Source organism: Anguilla anguilla, chromosome 15 (assembly GCF_013347855.1).
Source record: "Anguilla anguilla isolate fAngAng1 chromosome 15, fAngAng1.pri, whole genome shotgun sequence".
Classification (NCBI taxonomy): domain Eukaryota; kingdom Metazoa; phylum Chordata; class Actinopteri; order Anguilliformes; family Anguillidae; genus Anguilla; species Anguilla anguilla.
Window position 1 is genome coordinate 19,440,198 of NC_049215.1, and position 17,393 is coordinate 19,457,590.

Consider the following 17,393-nt stretch of genomic DNA (forward strand, 5'->3'; position numbering starts at 1 on the left):
TTTTCTCTTAGGAGGAGCTACAACACACCAAGAAAACATGCACACCGCGCTGTGGGCTTCTAAGATCCCCCGAGTGGATTTGTCTTTGGACGCTTGAATATGACTTCCCAAACTTTAAATTGAGATTTCTATCATTTTCAGTCGGAGAACATCTTTGCTGAAGCTCTCGGTTCCGTCTGCAATATTTTAAGAAGTGCACAGTCAACTCACATCCAGCTACCTTGTTGCAGGTAAGGTGTTTCTGTATTAAAAATGGAATCTTGCGATTGTTTCAATGCGTGGGGAAATTCCAGCATAAAGGCTAGCTGTCAATACACAGTGCGTTCATTGTAGTCTCAGGCTGTTGAAGTAGAATGTGCATCACATAATTAAATCTTCAATCTTCGTCATACTTCATCGATCGTAACATGTTGGCATAGGTTTGTATTTAAAGTTAATGTCAATTGCCTAAACATAAATGTAAAGCAGATTGAAGTGTTATGTTCTGCAGAATGTCGAATTGTCATTTTAGTAGTTGACTCATGGTAAGCTATACTCTGAGTTTCGTTCTTATTTTAAATAATGTTGCAGGGCGCTATAATTGGAGACTAACAATAATCATTACCGTTTTTTCAATTTATAACAGTGATGCTCAAAGTTTGTTCTGTAAATATTTGTTGGATCCGGTAGATCCGCTACTTACACAAATACTGGCCAAAGCGTCAGGCACCCGTTTTACTTTGGGGCCTGCTTCCATAGCCAACAGTCTGGCTCAAAATATAAATTGGGAATCATAGCGGGGGGAAAGCCCGGTTGTGTTGCATAGTTTCACCCCGGCGCGCATAATTGTTTTTACTGCGACGTCTGTCCCACCGCGCAAAATCTTGGGGGAAAGTCCTGTTAGGAGACAGTGGAGCCGGAACATGCACGTTCTTGCAGCGCCTCTGATGTTTCTCTGGCTTTGAACTACTGCTGAAGGTAGAATCCAGTCTCGCTTTCACCCCTCTGAGTCGCGAGCTGCTGAATGTTGTCATGACTTTACAATAACAAACAGTTGAAAAAAGTCAGCAACATCTATATATATATATATATATATATATATATATATATATATATATATATGCTTATTATATATATGCACACACATTTTCGTTTGGCATGTTTTGTTTTTAACATGTAATTGTAATTAAGAGATTAATTTAGAGAGTCTTGATTGAATATTCGTGAATGAATAACTACAGAACTGAAATGAAAATGAGAGTAGAATATAGCAAAAGGGGCTGTAGTTACATTTATTAAATGACTAGTAATAATTTGAATTGATAATTTGAGAAAGTCATGCTGCTATGCAGATCACATACAGACATACATGCATACAGTACATGCATGCATACATACATACATAGAGTTGTCATATTAATCCAGTTGACTCAATATAGGCTTTATTTTTTAAGAGGAATAACAAAGTACATTGGCTTTGTTGTTTCCTTGATCGATTTCTTTCCAAGTGGCAGATGTGTCCTTGAACTATTAAGCTCAAAGCACTGCAGCAGCCCTACGGTGGCTATTATTCTGTCTCTCAGGGAAGTGAAAAATCCATCGCCACACTCAGAGCTGGCTGGGGGTATGGAAGGCGGGGGGGTTGGGCCCCTGTGTTCACCTGCTGGAGGTTAATGTGTCAGACTGGGAGATGATCGATAACTGCAGAGGATTAGACTTCAGGAAGCTGAGACCTGCAGGAATGCTTAGCCAATCAGGCCCCAGGACACCTGGTGGAAAGGCCCCGAAATCCTCCTGCTTTTCAAAATGGAATAGAATGACTGATCCTTTAGATGGAGAATTCTGTCATGCCGATGCTCTGCTATGACAAAGTATATATGGTGTGTGTGTGTGTGCGCGCGTGCATGTAAATACACCAGGGTAAGGGTTATGGTCACTTCCAATAATTCAGCTCAAGTTCCACTCTTCCTCCCTTTAATTTCCCTCAGTTTTGTTCCTTTTCGAGATTCATTATTTAAATTCAACTTCAATTCCTGTCAGTTCCAATTCTGAGTAAATTCAGCAAAAACAATTCTAATTCTGTATTTTTTCTAGGGCATTTCTATTATCTTAATCAGTGACTGAGAATTTGTATATCCATGCAAATATTTTAATGGCGGGGGAAAAAACTTGTTTTTGGAATCATTCAAAAATGTAATGTTTTGTAAAATCACAAATACATGTTTAACATCTTTTATCAATAAAATATTGGATTTTTTAAATCAATATTTTACTATCATGGTACAAAAAATGAAAAGTTTTTCCTTATTTATTTTATTGCCTCTTTTACAGTATCCAATAGACAATGTTACTTTTCAGGTCACTACACCTGATAAACAGGGTTGGGCTCAATTTCATTATTTCACTTCAGATTAAAAATGTCAAAATTCCAGTTCCTTTCCAAAACCAAACACTGAAAATTTTACAATTCCCATTCAATTCCAGTCCCAGAGATTGAAATCTCTGCAATTCCTATTCAGTTATAATTACACTGCTTAAATATTATGTAATTAACTTTTTATTATCATCCGCACTTTATGGGTTTTGAACTGGAATGTTGGAATAGTTCCTTGAATTACAATTGAAATTAAAATTGACCAAAGCTCTGGTGCCTGCATGTGTGCGAATCAATGTGTGGAGGTCTGTGCATCGATTTTGTATGCGTATGTATACACACACATTCTTGGCAGCCTTGTATGCGTTTTTCAACCATTTTTTTTTTATATTGACCATGCAAGATACTACTGATAATACTCTTAGCATGAGGAAAAATACTCTTATTGTAGTGATAGTACTCATACTATAGCATCATACTGAATACTCTTAATGTCCTGTCAGAGTACTCCTACTGTAGTATAACAGTGCTCTTACAGTTGGGACAGAGTACTCTTATTGTAGTAATAGCAATCAAAGTGGGGACACAATACTCTGACTGTAGAGTAACGATACAGAATATTCTTACAGTATTCAGAGTTCTCTAATTAGAACCTGTCATGCTTTCATCTGCTTTGAGCACTAAGAAAAACAGAGTGAACTGGCCTGCTGTGTTGTGGTGAGTGAGGGAAACCGCGGTCACAGAGAGGGATCAGTGCGAGCCGCTAACGAAAGACGAGCTCGCGCCCGAGGACTCGCGGACTCTGGCTGCAGCCGAAGGTGGGAGAGACTCCGCGTCCCCATTTCCTATGCGCCTCTGCGTTCGCTTTCCGCCTTCCCTTTGAGAAGAAAGCGCATGGAGACGCTGTATTTAATGTGAGCAGAAAGCTGAGGAGGGAGTGGGCCAGGGGACACAGGCAGACTTAACACCAGCAGAGACAGATCACGGCAGCCTTCTGTTTACTGAACTGAAATGTACTGTAAAACCTTTGGTACACATGATGGATGGCTTAGTTACGAATGAGAGCTTTTACCACACTCAATGCCAGACTTAAAAAAACACAAATCAGAGAGAGAGAAGGAGAGTCAAAGAGAGGAGAGAAACAGGGGTGCTAAACACTATTTATCACAATAGGACTGAAATGTAAGGTAGGCTATATGTAAGTGTGTCACATGATTTTTGAAAATTTAGTTTCAGACTGCTGTGTTTAACGATCAAATGTGACTGACATTGTATGTCTATATTTGTGCACATATCACATGACCCTGTTTGTGTTTGCTTACAGTGCTTTAAGTCACTACTGTCTCGCAGTAGGCTAAAGATGTTGGGTCTAAGAGGCAAAAGTTTATGTTTCTGACAGAAACTTCAGGAAATTAAAAATGCTTTCAGCTTCTGTTTTCAGTTTTGATACAGCTGTCACATTCTGTGCGCGGTCACATTTCAGAGAGCCCTTCTCTGTGTATTTCTGTAAAGGATACATGGCCTCCTTTCCCCCCCCAACCCCCCACAGATGGGGCTATACTTTGGTCTTTTTTGAAGGATGAAATCAGGATGACTCGCAAGCAGAGGGAGCAGGGGCTTTAAGCATGCTTGATGCTATCTGTGCTCCTGATTTCCTAATTGGATCCTGGTGTGCCCTGGCTCCGCCCATTACTGATTGCCAGTTTTTGTGGTCCTGATTGTGCTCTGTGGTCAAAAAACCAGAATCTCAAAAAAATCAGACCAGAGCAAATGGGACCTCTTGTTGGTTTTGGAGAAGGCGCAGAAAGGACCCCTGTCAGAGTCATCAGAGAAACATCAGCTGCTTCCCTGCAGCCTGGAAGGCGTCTGAGCAATGGGCAAAAACTAGCCTCGATTTCACATCATTCCCTTCCAGTGACAGGGCCCCAGATAGACCCTTTGTGGAGTCTTCAGGGGTCGGGTGTGGCAGGATAATTGTGAGGGACCCCTGTTAGTCCTGAAACCCTCTGAGGTGAGCTAAGACTTCCACCTAAATGGGAAGATTATAAAGGAAGCACAGGACACAGCCCTCCAAGCAAGATTCCTTTGAGAATAACTCACTCCCTCTCAAATATTCAGACATTAGGGAAAATATTCCTTAACCATTAAGGTTTAAGGGTTTAGGACTCGTGTTTATAAAAATGAAATGGAAAAACAATCTTAGCATAAAAACCTTTGACAGTGATTTAATTTGTAGTTTTATTAGAAAATCCACACTTCCAGGAAAACTACAACTGAGCAGCCCATCCCTAAAAATACAATGAGCAATTGTTTATTGTTTTATTCGTGTTTATTTGGCTATGACTTTTCACATGTATCCAGTTGTGAATTTCAGCCACACACAATCTCTGCAACATGGAAAAGCTCATTAAAATGCTGGGAAGAAGTCATAAACAGAGAAACTGTGAAATGCACATTTTACAGATAACTCCTCCTGTTGAAACCCTGTTTACACGCGCTGGCATGAGGCTTAAAGTCAGCACGGAGACTTGCTGCTGCCTAACTTCATTCATTTGTATAAATATGTTTATGTTGCAGTTTTTGAAGTTTCTTTATAGAAGGAGCTGTGGGCAACATGTGTATAAAATGTTCTACAGAAATTGGCAGGTTTGACTCTGCATATAAAAGAAGGCAAAATAATTGGCTTTTCTAAACTAAAAACTATGCACATGCACCCACCCGCATACATGCGTACACATGCACACATACACTCACACACACACTCATAGAGACGCACGCTCACATGAACACACACATGCTCACACACAACAAATTAGTTCTAAAGTTAAGAACAGGATGACACAAGACGTATGAGGAACAGGAGACAGTGCTTGAATGTATTTTAAAAACCTTCTCTGGCCTGCAGACTTGTTAGTTTACAGCTTTGAAGATTGTACTCATAAAACATTCATTTATATCATTTTGAAGTGCTGCAGTCTAGCCAGCCTATAATACAAAATATAGCTTTCCCAAAATAGCCAATCTACAAAGGTAGTGGTAAGGATAATGTCTTTAAGCAATACCTCCTACCTGCACCCAGACAGCCCTCAAAATCCCCCAGCTGCCTCCTTCCTACACGAGGTAGGAGAAGGGTGGGGTGCAGTGAATGGAAAACAGTCCCCACTGCTAAATGCAAACATGGTCTGCCAAGTACAGAAGAACCTCATTTAATTATGTTGTTTGTTTAATTGTCATTGTCACATGAAATATGGGAAAGCCAGCCAACATCTTTTTTTCTTGTCATGGTTTTCATGCCGATTAGTTGGTTTTGAACATCAATTATTGAATCGGACTGAACTCATTAAAGACAAATACAGTACATATCAATTCTGAACATTTTTTTCCTTCTAATCTTGAGATGACATAGCGCAGCTGTTTTGAATAAGAAGAGTCTCCGGACTGGAAAAATTTACTTAGGCCTTCAGTGAGGTCCGAAAACAACGCTATGAAACAGCCTGGGATTCTTAGAAAATAAACGAAGGAAGAAATGGAGTCGCTCCTCGCAATATTCACCGAAGGCAAGGAGAAGCCTGTTTCACTCGCTTATGCTCCTCCCAAATGGGAAAACTTTCCATTACATTGCAATCACTTACCAAGGTTGTTATCTGTTGCTACTTACGAAAGTAGAGAACACCACTGTTACTCTCAGCAATATGAAAGTGCAATATCACCAAGAAGGCTCATATATAACCTGTGAGAGTGAATTTAGCTCAACAAAGCAACAAATGGTAAACAAAATAAATACGGGGCTGCTGGGTGGCTCATTTGGGTAAGGCAACATGCTGTGGTGCAAGGATGAGGCCCACAATCAGATCAGATCCAGACTGTGCCAGTGCCAACTGTGCTCCATAGGACAGCGTGCAGTTGCCAATTGTGTTGCCCAGGGTAGGAGGGTTCAGTCAGTTAGGGGTCAGTCTTTCATCATTCTCTAGCAACCCCCCCTGGTCGATCTGGTGCCCATGGACACATTTTAAAGGTCTTCCTCTGACTGCACTCTGTGAGATTAGCTGTAGTCTGAGGTGTGAAAAGAACCAGACTGGCAACACGTGTTGCTGATGAGAACCGCCGAATTGGCAGCGGGGTTTGTACATGAATGTGGCTGCGCTTGCAGATAATTGGACATTCCAAGTTAGGGTGGGAATTGTACGTGTTGAGCCCTGCGTTGGGTGCCAAATTTATTTATTTATTTATTAAGAAAAAACAAAAAGCAAAAATAAATACCACTACACAGCTAAACTATCTTTACACAGCTATAGCTATAACATCATTATCCGAGAATGAAATTCAAAAAGAAAAAAAAAACATAGTTAAAGAGGGTCAGGGGAGCCACAGTCTGAAGAGATTGGTCTTCAGACTCTGTCAAAAGATGGGTAGGGTCTCTGCAGTCCCGAATGGTGAGGGCAGCTAACTTCACCATTGGGGGGCCAGAACAGACTGGGGACGTGACGGGGAAGTGTGTGAACACTGGCGCCCGGAGGAAAACAGAGGAAAGGTTTATTCTCGTTTGGCTCTACAGACGGCGAGGAGGTGACCGCCGTCTCGCTCGCTCCTTGAAATCAAGAGGGTTGTTTTCCTCCCTCTTTTCATTTCATTTTTATCATAAATTACCTGAGCAAGTGAATGAACACCCTCAGTGGACCCCTTCTGAGGGACTTTCCAAAAACCTTCCCATTGGGCTTTACTTTGTAATTCAGTACCTGTCCTATCTGAGGCATCTGGTTGAGTGCTTGGTGCCAGCCATGTCTGTTTTTTAACTTCCTGTTTGCTCTGTGGCATCCTGGCACTTAAGGATATGCTTAGCCTAGCGTAATGACCACAGCCTAACACAATGACCACAGCCCAGTTTGTTAATCACACACTTAAAGGGTGTCTTCTCTCTTTCCTGCTCAGAGCTGAATAACCATGAATATAAACATTAGCCACATTGCGGCTGCTGGACCTCCTCAGCATAACCTGATATCCTTGAGCTCTGGAGCTCACTCCAACTGAAGAAAACACTGATTTTTCTTACAATCAAAGGACAGTTTTCAAAAGGAAAGAAGAAGAAACGAAAACAAAGCCGTGCATTTCCTCACAGACCAGGATCTGTTGCGGAACCGAGCGGGGAGCCCCTGATTAGACCAGAAAGTACTAATATCTCCTCCTTAATCCTTCCTCAGGGAGCAGATATTCCCGGCTTGTTAATGATAAGGGTAACGATACTCTGTGTATTTATCTTGGATTATGCAGTCGCTACAAGATTAATACCCGAGGGAGATGAATGCGCGGTCGCCTTTGAATGGAGGCAAGCCTGGACAGCGGCCGCTCGGGCGGAGGTGTCAGAAATAAATCTGCTCTTCAAACGGACCATGGTGCATTCCAGCTCCAGCGCGCTAGGTCTGCAGAGTAAAGTGGTGGTGGTGGGGGGGGGGGGTTGGAATCTGATGAAAGTGTTTGGGTGTGTGTTCCTTTAGTCTGATAAAGAAAGAAAGAGAGAGAGAGAGAGAGAGGTTCAGAGGCACACTCATTATGCAACCTCTCCATTTCCTGTAAAATATTAAACTAAATTTCAGTAAAATAAAGTATGAAACTCAGCGTCAAGGGGAGTCCAGTAGATGGGAGTTTTCTGTTGGTTGTGGTTCCTTTCCACAAGAATTTGTGCCATTAAGCTTTCTTAGATGGAGAAGCCAGGCTTCTTTGTAATGAACGAGATTTTAAAACGAGGGAGACATGGTATTTGCATCCAGGAGCCTTATTTTCCTCCTTCTCTGTGTGTTTATATCAGCTAATTTTCCTATTGAACCAGGCTGTGTGTATGTGTGTGTGTGTGTGTGTACAGCACACAGTGTTCCAAGTCCAGCCCCTTCAAATCGACCATTTTGAAAATGTTTCTTTTACACAGACCAACAGTATTGTGCAATTATTACCTACTTAAATTACAAGGTTTTCTCCTGTATTTTATAACAGAGTAGTGGTAAGGTGGATGTTGTGATATAAAATGATACTACAACTGATGTTATTAGGTTTCAATAAACTAATAACAATAATAATAACAATAATAATAATAATACTAACAACTTCATTTGTATAGCTTTAGTATACCTGTAAGTTTTCTACATAGGATGCATCACAAAGTGCTTCATAGAACATACAGTAAGTGAACAGAGCAGATCTGGCTGTGGTTAGGGTTTGACCACATAGGGCTTGTCTTGAAGTCATGTGGCTGTGGTTAGGTTTTGACCAGTTTGGCATAGTCCTAAAGTTCTGTCAAAAATCTATAATGGGCACCAAAAACTGTCATTCACCGCAATGGCATGCAAGCCGTGCAGAATCAATTTAGGTTCAAGTGGCAGAAAGGGTTTTAGACATTACAACTCTATACCCACTCCACCTTCTCTGTGTTTGAATCCCCTTCTGAACTTTACAGTCAATTCCAAATATTGGCTATTCCAAAACTAATAACAGCCAGATTAGCAAAGTTTTTTAATAACCTCCACTCCTCTGTTCTCTATAGTCCTTCCGCTGCCTTAAATGAGAAAGTGAGGGCTTCATCTGGCACTCACCGAAAAGGAGAGAGGCACAAATGATTCCTAATGATCGGGTGGTAAAAACGCTCTCCTACCTGGCATTAACAATAACTACACAACACAAAGACCGACTGCCATAACTCATCCTGCTCTGACAGTCTAAGTGCAAGGTAGGCCTCTTTATCCAGATATCTGAGAAAAAGATAAATGCATTCTATGACTGCCGTTCGGGGGGAAATGACTTCAAGAGGACTCGGATCACAGAGGGCTCTTGAAAGCAGCTGACTTTGAAGAGGGCTGGGAAGACTTGCTTTAAAAAGATGGTAAAAACTGGTGTTACATTCACTTTTTTAACCAAGCTATAACAGTTTTTATATGGCTGCTAAGGAGGCCTAGTGGTTTTCTACAGGGCTCGTGATGTGTGGCCACTCCAGTAAATGCATATTACCCAGAGAGCTAGTGGGTAATGCCTTCATATGCTAGTCAGCCTGTTTTGAATCACAGCAATATGTTGATCATCTTGATCAAAGTTCCTGCTCGACTTATTTGATGTTATACATTGCAGTTCACTTTCTCTCTCTCTCTCTCACACACACACACACATACATGCACAGATACACACAGTACTGAAAGACAGATGCTCACAAACATAAATTATGCACAGTTCAGAAAAACATAAATGTAGCTCTGTAACATGCATTTACATAAACATAAATATATATGTTTAGCTTAGACACACCAAGTTCTACACTGGAGGACGTTTACTGGTATACTGGTACTTGCTGTTAAATATTGCCTGTGGAAAGCACATCATCTAATGAGTTTTCCACCAAAGTACTCGGGGATCTTAGCTGACAAGTAATTGAAGAAGATGCTAGATAAAACCTGGTTGACAAAAAAGCCCAGTGTGTGTGTGCGTGTGTGTGAGTGTGTGTGTGTGTGTGTGTGTGTGTGTGTGCGTACGTGCGATTCAGCCATGCATTCAGCAGCTGCTCATGGGCTTTCACTCAGAGTGTAAGGTGTGCATTAATGCTGAGGAACCGCCCCTCTCATAAAGATGCAGGTACAGCTATGTCCTTTAGAGTGCGTCGGCTCATTAGAGGATTTTGAAAGGTGTGGAAAAAATGAAGATGTTTTTACTGAGCCCTCTAGGGGACTGCTGTAATCCAAGCCGAGTGCAAGCAGGTGAGGGACTACTGCAGCTCCATCAACAGCACTTATACCCCTACAATGCCTCCTGGCACAGCAAGCCACAATCAAAGCGGCATTGTCCTCAATTCCGATTCCTCTTCTCACCGGAACAAAATGGCTCAATTTCAGTACTGAATTATATATGTATATGTATATAAATAAATATATACATATCATGATGATTATTATTATTATTCACATTATAATCACATTCATAAGCAGAGCTAATCATGTGCAGAAGGAACATGCCACAGCTGTTAGGCTTACTGGCTCCTCCCCTGCCTGACTCTATGATTGACGGATGATGACTGGTTTGTTCGGTAAGTGTTTAAGCCAGAGCCTCCTCCCTTTCAGCCTCTCACTTGTCTCCGTTACTTAACTGCCACAATGACGTCAGTCATTTACTTTCACAGATTAAATTTCACCCAAAGGTGAAAGTGTTAAGTGATATTCTTTCCAAATTATCTAAGTCTGCCTTGGTCTGCCAAATCCTCATTCTGAACACTTCATCATTACTGTTCTCCCTGTATGTTTATACACTTACATATAGTATTTGTCTTTGCAGCTAGCTGCAGTAGCAGCAGGCCATGCCATCTGAGGAGAATGGCAGGTCTGACAGGGTGCTGGGTAATCCCACCAGGGCTGTGCCATGTAGACACTGGGGGAAAAAAGACAGAAAAAAGAGAGAAAGAAAAGAGGCAGTGACAGGGAGAGAGGGAAGAACAGAGGGAGACAGGGAAAGAGGGAGTGATGGAGAGAGGGAGGGACAGAGGGAGACAGGGAAAGACAGAAATAGGGAGGGACAGAGGAAGGGGGTATAGATTGGGAGAGTAAAAAGCAGTAAGGGAGAGAGGGAGAGAGAGAAGCAGAGAGAGAGGTACAGAGGCAGCCTGCAGTCATGGCTGCAGGGAGAGCAGGATGCATCCAGCAGGAGATATCTACAGCCATGTTTACTGCCTGCTACCCACCACTCAGAGCCAGCTGCAGTTCCACAGTACATATGGACCAGAGCGCATGCGCACGCACAATCACCTGACATGCAAGCAAACATTATTTACCCTCACACAAAATGTTTTACACTGTCATTATATTCATGGGGTTCATCCAATAATAGCTAGTCTCCTACAGGTAGGAGGAAAGGAACTGGGGGAAGGGGGTAGATCCTCCTGACATAGCTTAGGTGTGTTGCTATAAACATAATTAAGTCTGGCTTAATGCTACGAACTATACACATTTCTTCTCTAGAAAAAAATGCGCAATTTGCTATCATCTGATCTTTCCTATTATTATGTCAGATCTAGGAAAGAGGAAGGAAGATATGCCATTTTTTCACATGTACTTTTAATTGTTTGTTACAGTCCTAAATGTTCCTGCCAAGGGAAATGAAAAATGATCCAATAATATGACAGCTGTTGCTAAGACAAACATAAAGCAATACAGCTTTTCAGACTTATGGTGAATAAATGCATTTCTATTGGGTATATTAAAATGAGGTTTCATGAAAAGGGTATTATTCTGTTGCTTGTGATCACAAACTGAAATGTCCAGGGAAGAAATTGTATATTGATAATACCCATGGGCTTTTGGGAAATGTAGTTGTCATAAATACTCCTGTGACAATGAGGAAGGAAATGGCCCATGCAAATGATTGGTCTGATTAAATCCCACCCTTTGTAAAATATTTTTCCTCATCCACTATGCGTCCTTTGCCATTCCTTCTTTCATCTGTCTGTTGCATAAAGATGTGCTTGGCTCACATTCCTAAATGAGCGTAATTGATAGGAATGTGACTGGTGTCTGTAAGCACATGTAACATGAGTGTGGAAGAGCAAACACTTTCCTGACATCTCTAAAGAAGTGCGGTGGATGGATGGAAACCCTTTCATGTCTTCATTCAGTTCCAAGTGAATTACGGCTGTGGAAGCCCATTATAAAAGTACTCTACTGGGCTGCATGGGCAAATTGCATAAATATAAAGCAAACTTCATATTGCCCTGTAAACTACCACTTCATGTGCATAATTATGCACATGAATTATATGTTGGCATCATAACTGCTAGGGTGTTGAGTTTAAAGTGAGGTGCCCGCCTCTCTAATAGTTTATGGATTTCCAAGCCAGTTTACACTGAGAAGGCTACTCAATGGGGAGGCCCTTGTTTAGACACACACACACACACACACACACAGTTTAGGAGGGGTCAGTGCAGCCGAATGAAGTGAAGACACAAACTGGATGTTTGGATTCCCCAAGCGCAGAGAGTGTGACAGTAAATGTAAATATGCGATGTGTAACAGTCCTGGCTGATGGTCAGGATATGCCCCCCCAACACTGATCTGCAAGGGGGGGGGGGGTTGCCCCTACACGCCGCCCTGGGCTACACTGCACCCCAGCAATCATCTCTAATTCACACGCTCACTTTTCCCTCCCAGGGTGAGGAAAGAGCCATGATCCAGAGAGAGCAACACGGATACTCCTGCCTCCTCTCCTTCCTGCTGGTGAGTTTCACACCAATACCTCCCCTCCTGTTACACTACATTACATTTATTTAGCAGATGCCTTTATCCAAAGCGACGTACAAAAGTGCATATCATGGTCAATGGACAACTACAAAACACAGGTTCGATAAGGTACAATACTCATTTTGTACAGCTATTTATAGCCAAGAACACAGTTCAGTTCACACAGTGAACATTATTCTGACCTAACTTATGCCAAGCAAAAGTAGGGAGAAGAACAAGCTACAATATTAGGACAAGTACAAATTACAAAAAGTGCTGGAATGGGGGTACATGTAACATAAGTGCCATGAAAAGGGGGATTTAAAGTGAAATGATTCAGAGTGGTGGCAGTTAGTCCAGGTATAGTCTGAAGAGATGCATCTTCAGACCACGGCAGAAGATGGGTAGTGAGGGAGAGGTTCGAAGAGGGACAGGATGTTCGTTCCACCACTGGGGAGCTAGGGTTATCCACAGGACCCAACATGGCACCCAGCTGTACACTGGAAAGGATGGAGGTAAGCCTTTGCACTTAAAAGAAGGGAGACTGATGCAGTAAGCCTTAAATTTTTAAACTTTAGTCTCTACCTGCTCCTTTCCCTTTTAGATATTCACTTGAAAAATGTTCTGGCATGGCTCTCGATTCACTTTAACGCTCTGTTAGTTAATTATACCCTTTCAGCGTCTCCTCCCACAAGCCTTGGAATAGATAGTTAGGTGCACATCATCCAGAGGACACATGCAGCTATTCACAAGTGCAGCCCAATCCGATGGCCTTATTCCACTTAAAAATGTACAGGGGACATAGCTGTTGTTTGGCTGGCTGTGAACAGTGTCACAGCCTGACAGGAATGTGACACTGCACAATCACTCATTACAGGTACCCCCTTCGGGTGCCTGAGTGAGGTTTGGATAGTTTTACTGTTGGGTGAACAAGTCTCAGATTCAATCTAGCAAACTGCAATGTGCTGTGACCTCTGTTGGTAAGGATGCAAGTTGTTACAAGCTTGTCTTTCCCTGCAATTGACCAACAGGAAATGAAAAAAGAATCAAAATGGAACACATAAATAATGGAGCAGAACTCATTGCTAAAAATCTGGCCATACACATGCTGTAATGCACTTTCAAGTTTTCGGCATTTTTGCCCAGTTGATTTATTGTTAGTTGCTATTTTGCTTCTTTTAAATTGACTTTAATTTATTTCAGTTTGTTCATCCAGCATTTGTGTATTTTATCTTTCAGCACATGCATTATTGTGTTTATAGAAGGACATACCCGCCTGACAGCTGAAGGGATCTAAGCCTGTTCAATTGTGGCTTTGGCCTTCTCACCCACTCTCCACAAACACACATACCATTTTAGTTCCACAGAAACACACACACGCACACCAGTATAGTTCACATCAAACACACATACCAGTTTAGTTCCACTGAAACACGCATACCAGTTTAGTTCCACTGAAACACACTTGCACCAGTTTGGTTCCCCTTAAACACACATACTGTATATGAGTTTAGTTCCCCACAAACACATACACCAGTGTTCTTCTCCACAAACACACATATCAGTTCAGTTCCCCACAAACACACACATATCAGTTCAGTTCCCCACAAACACACCCATATCAGTTCAGTTCCCCACAAACACAAACATATCAGTTTATTTGGATTGTGGACTAAAAGAGTTTTGGGAATTTTTTGTTTAACGTTAAGGCCAGACACATAACTGATAACCGGCACCCTGATAAACAACAATAGATTTGAGATGACAGAGGCACCAGATCTGGAATGAAACAGAAAGATCCTACAGTGCTGTACTCATGTGGAGACACAGTCTATAGAGCTGTACGTGTGTGCCTGTAGTTAAGGTGAAGCCCTATGGCTTTGTGGCTTGGGCCATAGTGCCAGGCTGTGGTAAGCAGGGTGGGGCCCCCATCATGTGGGTTAGGGTTTCGTTCCGGGTTCTGTAGTGGAGTCCTGGCTGGCTTTTTATGTGTTGGCGAGGACTGTGCACGCAGAGCGTGCCGCTAACCATCAGCGATGCCCCAGCAGAGCCATCCACCGTGCCCAGCTGTTCCCGGTTAGAATCACGCTGACGCAACGCCCCGCAAAACCAACACCCACTCAGCAAATCAATTACAAGCTTTAAATCAGCCAACTACCTACCGCTCCCATGAGCCCATCTCAGTATGACCAGTGCGTGTGTTTGTGTGTGTGTGTGTGTGTGTGTGTGTGTGTTTGTGCGTGTGTATGTGTGTGTGTGTGTGTTGTGTGTGTGTGTGTGCATGTGTGTGTGCATGTGTGTGTGTGTGTGTGTGTGTGTGTTTGTGCGTGGGCGTGTTTCTGTGCTTTCTTTATTCCTACTATTATTTAGTTGTGATTTATACTTAATTGTAGCCAATAAAAATGTAAGTAAGTTAATTCAGAGTTAATATATGTCTCCTTTCCTGACCTAACATTACATGTTGAGCAATTAAAGATGATTTATGCTGTGTATTACCTTTCTCCATTCTCTTTCCCCCTTGCTTCATTCCTCTCTCCTCTTCTCTGTAATTATCTCTCCTTCCTTTCCCGTTCTCTGTCACACTCTCTCCTGCTCCTCCCTTCATTTTGCCTTTCTCTCATCCATCTTCCCTTTTCTCATCATTCTTTATTCTCTCTCCTTTGCTCTCTCCACCCCCCCTTCTCTCCCTCTCTACTCTTCCAGATGGCTGGTCTGCCATTGTTGGGGGCTGAGTATTCCAGCTGTGGGGAGAATGAGTTTTATAACCAGACCAGCGGGAGCTGCCAGGCGTGCCCACCGTGCCAACCAGGCCAGGAGCCCTACATGGTGCCTACCTTCTATACGCCTGCCACACATACGTTCACACATGTGCCATCCTCTACACGACTACCACAAATACATTCACATACATCTGCCATCCTCTACAAGGCTAACACACGGACATTCACATACGGTACATGTGCCATCCTCTACAGGGCTAACATACATACATTCACATACATGTGCCATCCTCTACAAGGCTAACACACATACATTCACATACATGTGCCATCCTCTACAAGGCTAATACACATACCACACACACATTCATGTAAAAGTGCCCCCCTCACATTTTGAAGAGTACACACTGGCTTCAGCTGTAGAAGGCACATAGGTTCCTCAAGAAGCACAATTTATTATTCTGTATTGGCAAAAAAATTTAAGGACTAATTACACACAGTCCTGAAAAAAAATTGACAGGAGTTTTTGCTCATAAGCCTTCTCACCATGGCCCAGACAGCTTCGCCCCCTGCACTGCCTGCACTGTGGTCAATCAAAACAGTCCCAGTGTGCACCTCATCAAGCTCCTATCTCCCTCATTCAGTTCCTCATCTTCTCTCTACCCCCAAAGGCCAGCCACACATTTCCCCCCTGGACTGCTCCAAGAGACTTACAGTGATCAATTGTCCTGCATCTTACCTCTGCAACCACTAGGGGGAGCAAGCTAGGCTATGGCCCCTGTGAGCCTGTCTTTTTACTGACTTTTTGTTTGTTTGTTAGTGGTTTTGTTTGTCTGGATAGTGGATTTGAATTTGCTTAGGCTACTGGGACCTGGAAATTATTGTTTAGGGCTGGGGGTAGTGGAACTGTGTTCTAGAGAACCCTTGGTTTACAAAAACTCAGTTAAAATGAAATCTAAATAAGATGAGGCTTCTGAGTTATGCAGCTTGTATTCATATTAGCCAATGTACAAATTGCATGTCTAATTTCATTTCCTACCCCGATATTATATGCTAAAAATACTCAATGTACAAACATTTACTGAATTATAAGTTATACAGTGATAAAACTTAATTTGACAACTTTTCAGGTTTGTACTTACTGCACAACAATACTATAGAATTGCTTAAACCACTTCATTCAAAGGAAGGAATTTCAGACATGAAGCTTTATAGCTGTAGTGTCCTCAAAAATGCCTGAATATCCTTTTTATTGACATTGACACTGCTGCCACCTACATGGAAATTGTGCTGGTGCTACACAAACCTCAGGTGCCAAACCGGACTAAAAATGAGCAGGCCTCGGTCTCCACCCTGTAAACACAGGACCCAGTTTTGACACATTTAAAGCTGATATCAAAGCAGCCGGAAGATCAAATGCCTCCGTCACAGTGAAAGGCAACAGAAATGAAAGAGCAAGGTAGAGGTTTTCATCTCAGTGTATTGCTGGGAGGTAGAGAAGCCAGTGGCAGTAAGTGATTAATTATCGTCTCATCTCCCCTTTCATGCACACAGAAGCGTTTACATGGGTGAAATGGCGTGCTTAAAAGGGTCATACGTATCCTCCCGCCTGCAAATATAGCACCATTATAAAAGCAACCTTGGAGCCTCTCCAAAAGTGACTGTGTTTCATATCGCAATTTTCATAAGCTAGTATTTTTAGAGAATACAGAAAAAAACATGCTGGTTCACAATAATCTATAGACAAGAATGTCCTCATTGGGATTGTGGTTTTTTCAGATCTATCAACTGTCACGCTTGAGACTCCTGTTTTAATACACATGAGCATAGCCTTCATCTCGATAACAAAAGAAAGGACCCCAAAGAGTTCTGACGTGAACTGAAATTATATTTATGCAACTTTTATCATAAAATCTCTGCATGAGAGTACAGAAGAGAAAACAGATGAAATCTGTGGAGTATTATTTTCTCTGTTTCATTTGGTCCAAAGTTGGACATCTGATGGCTTAAATGAACTGAGGAACGGAGAGTGTCTTACTGATACAAGCAGATAAAAGTGTTTTGCTGGCTTCACTCAAAGAGCTT

At 42.1% G+C, this 17,393-nt stretch overlaps 1 protein-coding gene across 2 annotated transcripts in view; it reads left to right on the top strand.

Moving 5' to 3' along the window:
• LOC118213756 (tumor necrosis factor receptor superfamily member EDAR-like) overlaps positions 1 to 17,393 on the top strand; it is a 37,802-nt gene continuing 20,409 nt past the window's right edge. For both annotated transcript variants that reach the window (XM_035392873.1, XM_035392874.1), the window contains exons 1-3: positions 1 to 230; positions 12,520 to 12,585; positions 15,292 to 15,414. In XM_035392873.1, the coding sequence (XP_035248764.1) occupies positions 12,535 to 12,585; positions 15,292 to 15,414 (174 nt within the window). In that variant the 5' untranslated portion in view covers positions 1 to 230; positions 12,520 to 12,534. The remainder of the gene's footprint in view (positions 231 to 12,519; positions 12,586 to 15,291; positions 15,415 to 17,393) is intronic.